Genomic DNA, 16,397 nt, shown 5'->3' on the forward strand with positions numbered 1-16,397 from the left:
CTTCTTCTTTCTCTCCCTCTTTCTCTCTCTCTCTCTCTCTCTCTCTTTCTCTCGTACTTTCCACATATTTATTCCGATCGCATAAAACTGATAGTAAAACTGACGAATTAATTTCGCGCTTCGTTACATTTATCAGGCTTCAGGTTAATCTTAATGTTTTTGTTGCGAGCGAGAAGAGATATTTTTTTTTTGGTGCACGATGAAGATATGACAAGGAACGAAATGGAATAATTTTCATTTGGAACGCAAATGGATCCAATGGTCGGCACGATTAACGTCACTTCTTGATGTCGAAGAAGTCCAAGAAAAAGTTTAAGAAAACGAGCCTTAGTCGATAATATGTAGGTACTTAAATATATACATACACACGCATATACATATATATAGATTAGATTATAAAGAATAATTTCTGTTTTCGGTTTGAAGGATCACAAGCGAGGTCGAATAAACGAATGGAAAAACGGTTTCATCGGCGATTATGAAAAATTTTAAAACGTGTAGAAACGCTAAGCTTTGTTAGATATTACATGCTGCAAAATATTTATCAAATATTTTTTACACGGTGTCTCCTTATTAAAAAATAATCGAAGAAATTGAAAAAAAAAAAAACAAGAAAAAGAAAAAAAGAAGAAAAAGAAAAGACAAAGGGAGAGAAATTCAAAAGGAAGAAAATCACGCGTCGATGAATTTTCTCTCGCGAATGATTTATATTTTCAAAAAAAATATCGTATGTGATTATGTACACAACGAAAGTAATAATACGATGAAAGAAAACTAAAAAAGAAAAAAAAGGAAAAAAAAAGAATCTCAGCAAAAATTGATCGTGTCCAATAGAATCTCTTTACGCTTATCATCATCGTAATCCTTTTAAACGTGACGATTATAATTATTGCGATGAGTGCAGAAAAAAAGAAGCTAAAAATTTTTATTTCGCAAAAAGAATATCTTTAAATTTAAACAACATTAAGAATCGTTAATGCTGTTTATCGCGTTGATTAATCAATCCTTGACATCATGATCGCGGAAAAACTTGTTGAACAAAGAAGAATGCTCGTGCGAAGAATAATTAATTTCGAAGTTGTGGATTGAAATTAAAGGAAAGAAAAGTTATAGTGAATATAATGTAAAATCGTATGGCGCCGTGTAAAAATTATTTCTCTGGCGTTTCGCGAAGGATTCTCGTGTAGCACGCTTTATAAAAGGAGGAAAGAGCATAACAAAAAAAAAAAAAAAAAAAAAAAAAAAAAAAAAGAGAAAGGGACAAAAAAATAAAGAAAAAAAAATGTACAAAAAGGAGAGAAACAAAAGAAAAGAAAAAAGAAAGAATAAAAAAATCAAGAATAAGACAGAAAATAATACCCTAGCGTCAATTTTCTACAAAGAAATTTTCTACAAAATTCAACCCGTAAACGCGCACGTTGTAAAAAATATAACGGTTATAGCGTAAATGTGTATGTATGTACGCTATGCAGCACCGGTTAACAAATAAAGCGATCTATCAACACTTTTCTATTAGACAAACCATTAATTTTCTGCGGACAGCTGAGGGCTGTTCTTTTCTAACATAAAAAAAAAAAAAAAAAAAAGAAAAAAGGAAAAAAGAAAAACGGAAAACACGAGCAAACAACAAAAAGAAAACAAAAGAAAAATAATAACGACAAAGCAAACGAGAGGCCAAGAAAGAGCATGATAGGACGCTATTACTAATGGTAGGTGCTTGTTCAAATGACATACATATATACATACATACATACACACACATATTATTATTATTATAAATTGTAATATTATTAGGGAAAAGAGAAAAAGGCAAATTGACTAAATATAACATAGAATTATCATTTTTCTTCGAACTTTATTCTCGTGGATGACACACATAAGTACAATCGTTCGTACGTTCGAGTCGTTTTATTAGTTTGCTACGAAAAATCTTGTAAAAAGTGCATCAATATTAGAGATTTGTGATTCAGAGAATTAGAAAAAAAAAAATTAGTCCTCGCGTATTACTTTAAATTTTAAGAGCTATTAGAATTAGGGAAAGAAGAAGAAAACTAAAAAGAAGAATAAGAAGAAGAAAAAAAAGATACGGAGTCGTTCTGACAATGTCTTCTTTAAAATAATATATTATAGTTAAATATTTCCTTCGCGATATTTCTTACATTATTTCTTTTCTAACGCTCGTCGATAAATCGTCGTAGGGATCTCGTTATTAGATAAAATCTATTTAGTACATATTCGAATTTTTGTATTGCCTTGGTTAGCATAATTTAATTAATTGTACCTTTGAAAACGAATTTTTGGTATTAATACGTAGTCTTGTTCAATCGAAAAATGCATTATTCTATTCATCGACAAATTCGTCAAAATTTACACGAATAAACGTAAATAAATGTGCATGCACAAAGGCATACCTTAAACAAGGCGATATTAATGTTCGACCAAAATGGATTCGCGAAAAAAAAAATACAAAACAAAAAAAAGAAGAAAGAAAGAAAAGTATTATTTTTCTATCGTTGTATTTCTCCCTTCGAGCTGAGTAACTTATTACTCTGAAAACAGCCTTTCTTTGTTCATTTTCAAGGACAACCAGAGATCACGTCGTCAACTAATACCCAGTTGATCGTGTCATCCTCTATACGCTCGAGTACTCTCAAGTTACTCAAGTACTCCAAAGTGCAAATTATGCTGCGCGTTACACTTGTTTGTATATACATATACATATATATATATATATGTACATACACATATATGTACTATATTATAGTATACTAGATAATTGAAAGAAAACTTAGTGATCGTACGTGCTACGCTGGAAGAGACTTATAAACTTTCGAAATTATTTCCAGCTATCGTAGACTGTGATTCGATATATTTTAACCAAAGAGGTATATATATAAATTATATATATATATATATATATATATATATATATATATATACACGAGGAAAACTTACGCATAGTAAATATCAACGTGAGCATGTAGTGACATTTTCCAACGTGTAATCGATAACCATGTTTTTCCCGTTTTTTTTCGGTTACTTCAGCAAAATAGTCGCGAATTATAAAAGAAGACATGCGAACGTTTGTCAATATACTTTTGTAACCTATGTATAAATCGTATTTCACGCACATTTAAATATCGGCACTTATCAAATATACTTGCCATAAACGAATGCCTTAGCGAGAAATATTATTGAAATACGTAAGAGATGAAAGCTACCTATATATGTATATATATATATATATATATATATATATAATCGAACAGAAAATATATATATATGTATGTACAAGTATGTACTGCATTATAAAAAAGAAAGAAAAAACATAAATATAAAGAAAAAATATGTCGGGGAAAATAAAACGAAGTAAAAAAAAAAAAAAAAAAAAGAAACAGAAAAGAAATAAATGAAAAGAAAAGAGGAAAAAAAAGAAGCAGAACACGCAAAATATAGAAGCAAAGAAGCTAACGAAGCCGCCGGTTCGATATACCAATGCATGTAGATAACTACATGTAAAAGAGCAATTAATTGATCGATTGTATCGTATAAAATGTATCGCGATCTTTTTTTTCGTGATAGCTATTACGCGCGTATAAATTGAACCGATTATTAAAGCACTGTCTAAGCGAATCTCTTTTCGTAAGAGAGAAAGAGAGACAGAGACAAAAATAGAGGTAGAAATAGAGATAGGGTTATAGATAGAGTTAGAGTTAGAGCTAGAAATAAAAATAGATAGGTAGGTAGATAAATAGATAGGTGAAAAGAAAAAGAGCAAAGGGGAGAAAGAGCACGATGAAAAAAAAGAAAAGAAAAAAGATAAGAAAAGAAAAGATAAGAATAGAAAAGGAAAGATAAGAAAAGAGAAAAAATGAAAAGAAAATAGAGGGAGAACAAATTAAAGATATCAAAGAGCGAAGATGGCAAAAGATGCAAAATTATGTTAACCCTAGATGTGTTTTCAGAGATAAAGAATGGCAAAAGGAAAAAAAAGAAAAAAGAAAAATTATTATCCCAAAGGAAAGAAAAGATAAAATCATTAAAAAGAAGCATCTACGTACCATCGGTGGCAATATTCGACTTCACCCGTCCATTTCTAGTTTTGAAGCCGTACTGCATGGTATGTCTCGGCTTTTAGAATACATAGATCTTACGGACAGACTTGCCGTGTGTATATATATATATATGTACGGGTGTGTATATGTATATATATATATTTGGCAGAATATATTCAATATATAATATATCACATTCGTCATCTTGCAACGGTAAAGAAAAGGGGAAAAAAATCAAGAAAAATATTACAATATCAAACCTTTTTAATCGGCTTCTTTCGATTATCTTCTCAAAAGAACAAGAAAACAAAGGAAGAAAAGAAAAGAAATAAAAGAAGAACGAAATAAAAGAGCAGCATTACAATCCACTATCATTGATTGGCTGAGTGCACTGTCGTGTTCAGCATCATATCCGGCTTCAAAAAAATATATTATCTACGTTTCACCGTACAGATGCGATATAAACGTACAACATACACACACACACACACTCACTCATGCATGCACACACCACACACATACACACACATGTACACATATACATACGTGCGTACATACGTACGTACGTAAAATTTGAAAAAATAAAATCGATATTCTTTAGAGGTTTTGAATTCTTTTATGGAGGCACACAAATCCATTTTCCACGATCCTCTAGCCTTATCCCTTCTTTCTTTCTTAATTTATTGAAAAAAAAAAAAACAAAAAAAAAACAAAAAAAAGATAATAAAAAATCTCTTGAGAGAAATGCCAAACGTTAGAGATACTTTGTTATTCGATAAAATCGAAAGAACGGGGGATGGTTAAACGATTCGTACGATTTAACAGACGTCTCAAGATACGTGATTTCGTCGTACACTCGTCGATCACGGTATAAGCAGGTCGCTCTTTATCCTTGCCCTTTGGATTCTCGCAAGATTGAGATCACCGAGATACATTTCCAATTCTTCTATCAAAGCCTCCGCCGCTTCTTCAACGTAACCGGATTCCTCGAGTCTCGTAATGGGAATCGAGGATTCCTCTTGTATCATACGCAGGATTAACTTCAACCGTGACATTGTTCTGCAAGGGAAAAAAAAACGTTTTGGAGAAACGTTAATCGAAAATTTAATAGATCATTTAAATGAACATTCATAAGATATCATTTATCGATATCACTTACTTCGCCAATATCGTTATTTTATTTGCCGATAAAGTTTCTATAATGGCGTAACATTCGGTGTTCTCGATGCAATAAACATTTTTTAAGATTTTCTTTGCATCGAGACATCGCAAAAGATTAATGAAATTTTCTGAATCAAATTGATATGGAAGCTCGAGGATCGTCTCAACGAAGATACTTTTCAACGCTAACACGGTGTATTTCGGGTGTTCCGAATAGTTTAATTTATAGGTTCCACGTAGAATATCGTGGGACGTGAAAGTAACGACCGGTATGGCTATCTGCAATTCCGTATCCAAGTTCTCGTAGGATATCGTGCCGTATATCTCGATGATCGTGTTTTCATTAAAATCCAAGGGATCGAGAACAAGCGTGGCTACGACGTTGTCCCTCTTCGAGGAGATCAAGTTAATCCTCTTCCAAAGATCGTTCTCCTCTTCCCAGAAAGCTGAAACGACGCCGTGAATCTCGCTGATACCTTTCGGTAAGGCATAAAATCTGAGTTCGTTTAACGTTCTGCAAGGAAAAGAAGAAAACGTGTATATTTGTTACGAACAAGATATCATGAAAAGTAAAATAACATATGTAATATGAAATAAATCAAAGAATATCTGTGACAAAACATTCGAATGAATTAATGATCCGAAATAGCAGATGATCTGTACTATTTCTATTAAAGTCCCTGTTACCAGTTCCCTCGTCTGAACGATTCACGGTAAAGAAGAAAGTCGGGCATTGGATCAAGCTCATCTATCCCCCTTGGCGTCTCTCCCGGTGTTTCCTCGTCTCTCACTCCACTTTTGCGGAACATCTTCCCTTTGCTCGACCTCCCGACCTATCCGACTTGTCTCGCGCTTGCGCTGCTCGTTTCCAATGCCGACAAATCGACCCGCGAAAAATCCAGCCAATCCGGAACTGTACGCGTATTGTACACGGACAAACCGCAGCTACCACCACTACCATTGGAATTAGCAGCAGCACCAGCAGCAGCAGAGCTGAAGCATCAGAGCAGAAGCATCAGAAGCAGCAGCAGCAACATCATCAGGAGCAACGACGCTGGACGTTGGGACGCCTGGCGTCTCTCTCTCTCTCTCTCTCTCTCTCTCTCTCTCTCTCTCTTTCTCTCTCTGTTTTTTCTCCCTCTATCTATCCATCTACCAATCTATCTATCTCTCTCAGTAGTTCGTTCGCCCGCTCGGTCGCTCATATTGTTAGACGAGTACAGACGACCGTTTTAACGCTCAGTGATCTACGTGATGCCGCCGTGATCGTTCGGTGATCCGATCCGTTCGCGCATTTCTTTCCGCGTAGACGTGCGCGAGAATCACGTGCGTCATCTAGAAGGACGGTCGGAAGGGATCCAAAAAAAAAAAAACGGAAAGAGGGAAGGTGTGACTTTTCTCGAAACGACGACGACAACAATTACAGCTAGCAATAACACGACAATAAAAGGGATCGCTCAACGGCTCGTTTACAGAGAAGTGCGATATAAATGCTCTAACGAAGCCCGACGTCGCGGGATTTTCGGCTTGTATGCCCGAAAAAGGTAGAGAATTCGTATTTTTGTTCTTTATGCGAAACAACAAGGGGCAGAAAAGAATAAACAAACGAACAAACAAACAAACAAATAAGTAATAACAATAAATAAATAGATAGATAGATAGATAGATAACAAAAGCGCGTGATTAATGAACGAACGTAAAAGTCGAATGTTTCTCAAGGAATAAGCAGAAAAGGGCGTAACGTAAATCCACGTATGCATGTAACTTGGTATTTCGCAAAATTGGCGTTACGCGAGAACGATATCGGCCGGAAGTGATCATTGAAATACGCGTGAGAAGCGTTAATCACAGAGAAGGAACGCCTCTCACCTTTTTTTTACTTCAGAGACAAGGATGTTCATGATATATCTCTTACGTGTGGAAAACAAACTTCTTGAAAAATCTCATCGGAAATTCGCTGACTACTACGCAAACGTTTCGTGTGTCATCGTGTGGGGATACTTGCATAATTCAATCCTGACGCGCTTCAATTTTGATTTATTCACGAATAATAAAAATATTGCAAAATACTGCTTACCAATAAGGAATATTCGACACAGTGAAAATGATCGACAGAGAAGAATCGGTTTTCTCTTGGCGCAATTGTTGACGGTATTAACACGTTGGCGCAAATTACGGCTAAATACAACGGTATTTGTCAGCAATGTAACTTAAACATTATACCGTTCGTGTATTAATTTACTGTTATGAGTACTGTCAAAAGGCATTCATTTCATTTAACTTCCTTGTATGAATAGTGGAACGTTAAAAAAAAAAAAAAATCAAAAAAAGAAAAACAAAAAAAAAGTACGTCGAGGAAAAAGGAAAAAAGAAAAGAATGGAAGAAAGTATGCGTCAATGTGTTAAACGCGAAAAAAAGATTACGCGTGTAACAATATCAACGATTTTGTATATTCTACATTTATGTGACAAACAAAACGATTGTTTACTTCGAACTATCGGAGACATTTCGTCGATGTTAAAAAAATATAAAACAGAGGGAAAAGAAAAAATGGAATTCATTCGTTTGTTTCAGTCCGATATGAGTACAGAAGGAAGAACGTTCTCAGGGAGATGACACCACGACGTCACGTATTCGCGGGTATTCGTCGAGCAATTTTAGCTGCCGCGATCGTGGGCTTGATCATCTTAGCCCTCTCCAATCAAGATGGTACCAACAACGTGCAACAGGGATCGCTTTTGGACGTGAGTGAGAAAAAAAAAAAACGAGGAAATATTTATTTCTAAATTTTTACTTTATCCTTTTCGTTCTTCGATTTCATCTAATTAAAAAGGAATAGTTAAGGTAGTTTAAGAAGCCGCGTAACCGTAACCGTTATACTCGTTTATCCAAGGATTTAGATTATCTTAAGGTCATCGAATTTGTCATTGGACATGGTTCTATACGAATTACGTTATAACGCGTGTGTTCTTATATAACATTTTCGATAAAGTTCTTAAAACATCACAACTTTGTTCACCTTAGAATCTCTTAAAGAGATCGAAATCTGTAGGGTCGCTTTTAAAACACGACAAGCACGGATTGGCGAAGTTCCAGACGCAATGCGGCGCATGGACACACGCAGATCGGCCGATACGGCCTCTTTGAACTATGCAAAAGAGCAGCAAAGTTGAACGATAAGATATATATATATATGTATGTATGTATGTATGTATGTATGTGGGATTTGGCTTTGAGACGCGGTCACGCTAAGCGAACTCTCGATAAAAGGGAAAAGAAAAAGAGAGAGAGAGAGAGAGAAGAGACAATTGGTAGAAAAATTCAACGAAATCAACCTTGAAATCTGTTTGTTTTAAAAGAAGAAAAAAGAGAGAAAGGAAAGAAAAGAAGAAGAAAAAAAAAGAAGAATATCTAAGCTCTTGTTCGTTCCTTGTCCGATTCTAATCTCCCCCGCTTTTCTTCTTTTTTCTTTTTTAGAACGATCGATAAATCCCCATAATATGAAACCCACGCGACGTTGCTTGGCAGTATATGTAAACAATTCAGATATACAAATAATCGTATAAAAAGAATTATCAAAGGAGATATCTCCATGGACATGTGCTTTAATACGATAAGAATGTATGAATATATACGCAAAGTCAAAAGATACGTTGTTCCACCGTATCGCCTAATGCGAACATTAATAAGCATAACTGGGTAGTAGGAAAAAGAAGAAAAAAAAAAAAGGAGAAGAAGAACGATTGCACAATGCGTACGTACGTATGTATGTATGTATGTATGTATGTATGTATGTATGTATGTATGTACGTATGTACGTATGTATGTATGCATGTAAATACGTGTGGTATAACTCCGATGCGCGCCTACACCAACACCAAGATCGACTTCTCACTGATGCACCACCTCCGCCCACAGCCCTTCGGTCGTGCGGCGGTGTGGCCCACATTTGCAATAGCGGTATAGTCTCTAGAACGAAATCAATAAACGGAAAGCAGCGCTTCTATTATACGTTCGGTCTTCTCGGTCAACTTTATCTCACCTTTTTACCTTATGGCATCATCTTTTTACCAAGACAAATTGATATTGTCTCGAAGATACGATCGATTTTACTTACTTTTTGTTTATTTCTTATTTCGTTCTTTTCCTCCCTTCTCTTTTCCTCCCTTCTAATCCTCTTTTATCGTCCTCGATGTGATTCAATTTAAAGATCTACAATCTTTATCTACATATGAAACGATAAGATCGTTTTACGAGGTCGATTTATACATATTATTATAATTTATATGGTGCATCTGTTTCAAATGCATATGTAGGTCAAATGTCACGTGTTTTGCAACACGACTCCATCGTTCCCGATGCAACGTAACGTAGGACGCGCGAATGGCCCATAGATAAAAGTGTTTAGTTTAATTGTGGAAATTGACTTAACCTTGCGTGTGCAATAGAAGGTCGCTGTGGTAGATGTATACATACATACATACATACTTCCATGCATACATACATACATACATACATACATACATATATATATATATATATATATATATATACAGACGGGTATATTAACGTATGTATGTGTACATAAATACATACGTATGCATATACGTAGCAATACACGTACGCACGTGCTCACAGGGGATCTTGACCCTGGGATAAACTGGTTCGTTCGTTCATTCGTACATTCATTCATTCATTCATTCATTCATTCATTTTTCCATTTGTTCACATTTGTGGAATATATTTTAAGGACGATGCCAACCTAACGCCAGAGGAGAAAATGATCGAACAAGCGACGGCTGCGGAAACGGAGGCTCGTTTGAACGAACGAAGAAAATTTTTGGCGGAAAAGTGTGCCGAGGAAGGACTCGATCGTCCTGGAAACGATTCCCTTCACAAGCCCAATGCCTGGGAGTTCCTTGTAAATAGAGAATATCATCTGATATGGTGCAACGTATTCAAAGCAGCATCCACTTCGTGGATGTATAATTTTAATCTACTTGCAGGGTAAGAAATCTAATCCTAAATCTTTATTTATCTGATTTATCTCTTCCATTTCTTTTTCTTTTCTTTTTTTAATACTTCTTTTTTCTTTCGAATATAATACTTATATTCGAAAGACTTAAATATTATCAATATGAATGAATTAATAGCTTTGTTTTTCTCTCTCCGCGCTATTATACGCAATATCATGATTTAAATTTACATTTAAATTATTTGTATGGTATTTTAATGGTTTTTGCCGATCGTTTAAAACAAATCTTTCAGATACAGTCCTCAATTTTTGAAAGCCTCTAAAGCTGTGCCTGTTTCTCTGGCACGGCAAAAATATCCTAGACACACGGCCGAAGAATTAGCAAAATTTTTAAACGATAGTATCAGCTTTCTAATCGTGAGACATCCCTTCGAGAGACTATTGAGTGCCTATAGAGACAAACTGGAGCATAGTTTACCCCATACGTTTCACAGTAATCTCGGTGCCCATATAGTTTGGCATTATAGATTGAAGGTATTTTTTACTTTAATCACTTTAACAAACAATCCTGGGACTTTTTCTCTATCGTTTGACACGATTTTCTTAATTATTTTACAGAATACGAAAACGAATGGAAAACATGGACCGAGATATCCATTCTTCGAAGAATTTGTAAGATGGCTTTTGTGTCAGTGGAAAGCTGGAAACGAGTTAGATATGCACTGGACACCGATAGTCAACTTTTGCACGCCCTGCCAAGTGCGATTCGATATAATCGCTAAATTCGAAACACTTCGAGTAAGTTACGTTACGCGATAACGACGACTCCTTTTATTCTAATGTATTCACAAAAAAAAAAAAAAGAGAGAGAGAGAGAAAAAAAAAGAATGAATTTTAATCTTTAGGAAGATCAGGACTTCCTTATAAAGCAGGCACACGTTGGACATATCATTAAACCGGAATGGAAAAATCCAACGAGAGGTGTTCAAACGAAAGACGTCGTTAAAAATTATTTCGCTCAATTGTCCAAGACACAGATCAATGATCTCTATGAGATGTTTAGGTACAAAGAAATTTTTAATCGACGAGTGTATTGTATTTTTTTTTCTTTTTTTTTCCTTTTTTTCCCTAATAGCAATACGATATTAACGATTTCCTAGTAAATATCAATCATTATTATAGGTATGATTTTATACTCTTCGATTACTCTCCCGAGGAATATATTCCACTTGGAAAAGACAACCCGATTACGTTGATATGCAAAAATTGAAGTCGAAATACTTAAACTATATGACGCGTCGAACGTATTACTTATGAGAATGTAGCATTCCTTTTTTTATATAAATGTAAATTGTTACTTGAAAAACAACGAAACATTAGATTATGCTTTCATAAAGTTGAAAACTGCTATATTATCTGTATATAATAGTCATGAGATTGAGAGTAACTTATTACATAGAAATAAAAAGAAACATAATTTTAAAGATGTACTTTAAATGATAATACATTATCCTAAATATTTTCCTAATGTAATAAATATTCAAATATTCTAGAGAATTTTTACAATGAAAATTAAACATTGATCCATTACTTCCTCTAGAAATTATTTTGTTATTTAATTATCGTGCAACTGAGAGACATCTTTGATGCTTGCATCTAATGCACAAGACAGCTTGGAAAGACGTGGAAATCAATGATAAAACGAGAAGAAAAAGGAAAGAAAAACTTCTCAACAAGGATAATAAATCTACAAGCGGCTATGCAATGAAATTGCTAATATAACTTTTATAAAGATACGTTTATGTAGAAAGAAGGAAATGCCATTGTTACTTTTTCTCTATAATATTGTAAAATAATTGTTATAATTCATTGCTATAATATATGTAACATGTTATGAAATTGAAAAATAACCGCCTATAGTATTAATGTCTTATTATAAGTAGCCATAAACTTTTCGCTGTTTCATCTACATTGCAGAAGAAAAATATCATGTTATATTAAAAGAGAGAAAGAGAGAGGGAAAGAGACAGAGAGAAAGGGAGCAGATACTTACTGAAACGATACATTTTGTAGTACTACGCCTAATATCCATTTATCAAAAAGAACATATTGCCATTGTTCCTTCCAGACCAAAAAATCGCAGGGTTTGTCTTCTTCGTGTTTTTCTATTAATACAGGTTCTCCTTCGACAGTGTATAACTATAACAAATATAAATAAAGAAATACCTGTTGCTAACGCATTAAACAATTGATAATTGTAATAAATAATGGCTTACATCGTTGTCTGAATCGACATTCTTATCTTGGCCAAAGACAGCTTTGTAAAGTAAATTATTTGAGATGTGCCGAACCGTTTCTTTCATTTCTTCGAGTTCATTTTTTGCTTTATCTATTCTATTCTGTATTGAATCTAATTGTTTTACAAGATGTTCCTCGATGGGATTAAATTCCTTATGAGATGTAGTTTTAGAAATGGAGGCATCTTCATCTTTGTCACTAAATTCAAATATATCGTCGTCGAAACAGTCCATATCTTTGAAAAATAAAACCTTTCATAAAACCGCAAAGTCGTTAGAAAACATCAAGCGATTATATAAACACTTATCAAGTAAACAACAAACTCTCGAATGTTTAACCTCTTAATCGTAGTTAAGACATCAATCGTCCCGTTTCATTGCGAGTAACAATCAATACTCCGACACGACTAAATCTTAATGTTTTGACGAAATAAATTAAAGTCTTCTTAAATCTATAATATGTTTTTATAAATAGCAGGATCTCTGTACGCAGCAATCTCCACATGAAAGACCTAAGCGATCCTACGAAAGCCTCATAAATATTCATTAAAATGTAAACATTCCAACGTATAAAGGTGGCTTTGAAATGATATTTATGAGAAATAAAGATAACGGTATTTCATGGAAATGAAAAGAAAAATATAGTTGACAGTACTTTGATACCATCGACAATACATTCGACGAGTTACCATCAAAATGTATCAAACTCTACCGATTAACACCAACGTAAAAATATATAATAAACTTTTATCAGATAATAATATTAGGGAGAATAATATATGAATAAAATTACTATCCAAAGATTAAGGCAGTTTCGCTGAAGCGTACATACGACTTCAGCGACGCGTATCGACAAAGTATGAACTACAAACGCAAGCGGAAATGCTGTTCTCAATATATGCGTCTATCGTATCGGAGTATAACCTTCTGTTGATTATACCATTACTTCACACTTTGATAAATTAAAATGAGTTAAAATAAATAGTGTTAGTAAATTGAGAATTCACACTCTTCAATTTCTCATGGATATATCTCCTTTTGATAATAATGCACGTCTTGCATTATTATCCTGAATTAAATTGAAAGAAATTTATGAAAATACATGGAAATATGCAGCCATTCGCTCGATAGTACTTGCGTTGCGTGATTTATCGATTATTAGATTTCAATACATCGCTAGTACTATCGACCCAGGTCTCACTACGTGGAAGTTGCTGCATGTGGAGACCCACGGGCTAACGGTGACTCTACTCTAAAATCCGCGTACCGCGATACCGATCCGCTATACCTTTCCGCTTCAATGCACTGGCTTCTTAACTAACAGGGTATGCGTAGCTTTAGCTACTACACACCTCTTACAGATAGCTCCACCATTTGCACCGTCCGCTTCAGACATAACGGATAATTAAGCACATCTGAATTCGTGCTTTCCGAATGTCGAACAATCAAAGCGCACTCCTTAAAAATACTAATCGCGTCGCGACACTAACGTGTGTGTTATAATTACGTAGATTCTACTGCTAAGCCGAAATTCGCGAAGTACCCCCATCGAAATTTTGAAGAAATCAAACGAAGTCCACGGTAGGACTTTTAATCGCGCCCGAACACCCACGCGAGTGTTAGAAAAACGTTGACTCTACTCTACAATTCGCGTTTTCGATTCGAACAATCAAACGAAGTTTAATCGCGCCCGAGAACACCAACGCCTGTGCCCGCCGACACGCGCGCTAATGTTCTTCCTATCCTTCCCGTATTCGCGCATAGAAATCGATGATGAATCCCGATATGCAACGACGAATCCGTCCACTGATGAACCTATCCCTCGATGATCTATCCTGAAAAAGAAAAAGCTAAAGAGAAAATAAAAGAACAAAAAAAAATATTAAACAGAAAATAATATATACATACATATATAAAATACAAATAGAAAATAAATATATTTAAATAGATAAGAGACCTAGAAAAAGAAACGAAAAGAGAAGCGGCATGTACCATCCCATGGATCTTAACTAAAGCTGTAAATCATAATGAATAACCATATATTAAAAACATAATTAAAAACATAATTAAACACATAATTAAATAAATAATTAGAAAGAAACAACATAAATAAATATTAAGAATACATAATTAAACAGACATAACATATTAATAACATAATTAAAAACATAATTGAAAAATAAAAAAAATGATATAGAAGAGAGAACCAGAGAACAAAAAAAGTGCCGGAGAAAGAAAGAGTGCCCCAGAAAACGAAAAGAGAAACAACACCATATGATGCTGAACAGCAACCCGCACAGAAGCCCTCGCCCACAGGCCCCTCCCATGGGTCCCACCCGAGACTAATAAATCATACTAATAAAGCATATTAATCATAATTAATAAGAGTAAATCGGTATGAAAAATATGAAATAGAAAAGAGAGCCCCAGAAAGAGAAGAAAAGAGAAGCAGCTCTATAAGATGCTGAGACAGTAACCCATGGGTCCCACCCAAGATTTATAAAGGATAATTTATGATAGTAAACAAAAAAAAATAGAAATGACACCGGACATTAAAGTGTGATAGAAAAAATTCCTTTTCGTTTCTCTGAGAAATTATTGTACTATAAAATTCTGCCATATTACTTCTTTTGAAGTATTATCAGCGATATACAATGAAAAAATATTAATGTATAGTTGGAATTAGATTAAAAAGATATTGGAAAAGTAAAAAAATATGCAGCCATTCGCTCGGTAATACTTGCGTTAAAGAATTTATAATTAGTGTATGCAAGTAATACCGACCCAGGTCTCACTACGTGGAAGTTGCTGCATGTGGAGACCCACGGACTGACGGTGACTCTACTCTAAAATCCGCGTACCGCGATACCGATCCGCTATACCTTTCCGCTTCAATGCATTGGCTTCATAACTAACAGGGTATGCGTAGCTTAGCTACTACACACCTCTTACAGATAGCTCCACCATTTGCACCGTCCGCTTCAGACATAACGGATAATTAAGCACATCTGAATTCGTGCTTTCCGAATGTCGAACAATCAAAGCGCACTCCTTAGAAATACTAATCGCGTCGCGACACTAACGTGTGTGTTATAATTACGTAGATTCTACTGTTAAGCCGAAATTCGCGAAGTACCCCCATCGAAATTTTGAAGAAATCAAACGAAGTCCACGGTAGGACCTTTAATCGCGCCCGAACACCCACGCGAGTGTTAGAAAAACGATGACTCTACTCTACAATTCGCGTTTTCGATTCGAACAATCAAACGAAGTTTAATCGCGCCCGAGAACACCAACGCCTGTGCCCGCCGACACGCGCGCCAGTGTTCTTCCTATCCTTCCCGTATTCGCGCATAGAAATCGATGATGAATCCCGATATGCAACGACGAATCCGTCCACTGATGAACCTATAGCTCGATGATCTATCCTGAAAAAGAAAAAGCTAAAGAGAAAATAAAAGAACAAAAAAAAAATATTAAACATAAAATAATATATATATATATACATATATAAAATACAAATAGAAAATAAATATATATAAATAGATATGAGACCTAGAAAAAGAAATGAGAAGAGAAGCGGAATACACCATCCCATGGATCTTAACTAAAGCTGTAAATCATAATGAATAACCATATATTAAAAACATAATTAAAAACATAATTAAACACATAATTAAATAAATAATTAGAAAGAAACAACATAAATAAATATTAAGAATACATAATTAAACAGACATAACATATTAATAACATAATTGAAAACATAATTCAAAAAGTAAAATATGAGATAGAAACGAGAGCCGGAGAAAGAAAAGAGAGCCCCAGAAAGAGAAGAATAGAGAGCCCCAAAAAGATAAGACTAGAAAAACAGCTTTATATGATGCTGAGACAGCAACCCGCACAGA

General features: G+C 34.6%; 2 protein-coding genes and 1 long non-coding RNA gene across 5 annotated transcripts; 2 read left to right on the plus strand and 1 right to left on the minus strand.

Annotated features, from left to right (window-relative positions):
- On the plus strand, positions 1 to 4,642 carry LOC146873035 (uncharacterized). The gene is made up of 3 exons (XR_014982035.1): positions 1 to 341; positions 427 to 1,709; positions 3,966 to 4,642. It is a non-coding gene; the product is annotated as an uncharacterized LOC146873035 (long non-coding RNA).
- LOC118447188 (uncharacterized) lies at positions 4,414 to 13,262 on the minus strand. Of its 2 annotated transcripts, none has more exons than XM_035878789.2 (5): positions 12,829 to 13,262; positions 12,469 to 12,741; positions 12,246 to 12,391; positions 5,215 to 5,730; positions 4,414 to 5,114 (listed from the first exon to the last, which is right to left on the minus strand). In XM_035878789.2, exons 2-5 carry the CDS (start codon positions 12,721 to 12,723, stop codon positions 4,919 to 4,921), a joined length of 1,113 nt encoding a protein of 370 aa, XP_035734682.2. In that variant the 5' UTR covers positions 12,724 to 12,741; positions 12,829 to 13,262; the 3' UTR covers positions 4,414 to 4,918. The 2 variants fall into 2 exon arrangements, with proteins under 2 accessions (XP_035734682.2, XP_035734680.2); XM_035878787.2 differs by having other exon boundaries at positions 12,469 to 12,725; positions 12,829 to 13,260.
- On the plus strand, positions 6,250 to 11,826 carry LOC118447186 (carbohydrate sulfotransferase 11). 2 transcript variants are annotated; one of them, XM_035878786.2, is made up of 7 exons: positions 6,250 to 6,760; positions 7,792 to 7,961; positions 9,968 to 10,224; positions 10,486 to 10,726; positions 10,811 to 10,990; positions 11,098 to 11,255; positions 11,375 to 11,741. In XM_035878786.2, exons 1-7 carry the CDS (start codon positions 6,748 to 6,750, stop codon positions 11,460 to 11,462), a joined length of 1,107 nt encoding a protein of 368 aa, XP_035734679.1. In that variant the 5' UTR covers positions 6,250 to 6,747; the 3' UTR covers positions 11,463 to 11,741. The 2 variants fall into 2 exon arrangements, with proteins under 2 accessions (XP_035734679.1, XP_085512480.1); XM_085656354.1 differs by lacking the exon at positions 11,375 to 11,741 and adding an exon at positions 11,793 to 11,826 and having other exon boundaries at positions 6,420 to 6,760.
- Positions 13,263 to 16,397: the final 3,135 nt, after the last annotated feature.

The sequence above is a fragment of the Vespa mandarinia genome, chromosome 4 (assembly GCF_050613455.1).
Source record: "Vespa mandarinia isolate Hongniang chromosome 4, ASM5061345v1, whole genome shotgun sequence".
NCBI classification, from domain to species: Eukaryota; Metazoa; Arthropoda; class Insecta; order Hymenoptera; family Vespidae; genus Vespa; species Vespa mandarinia.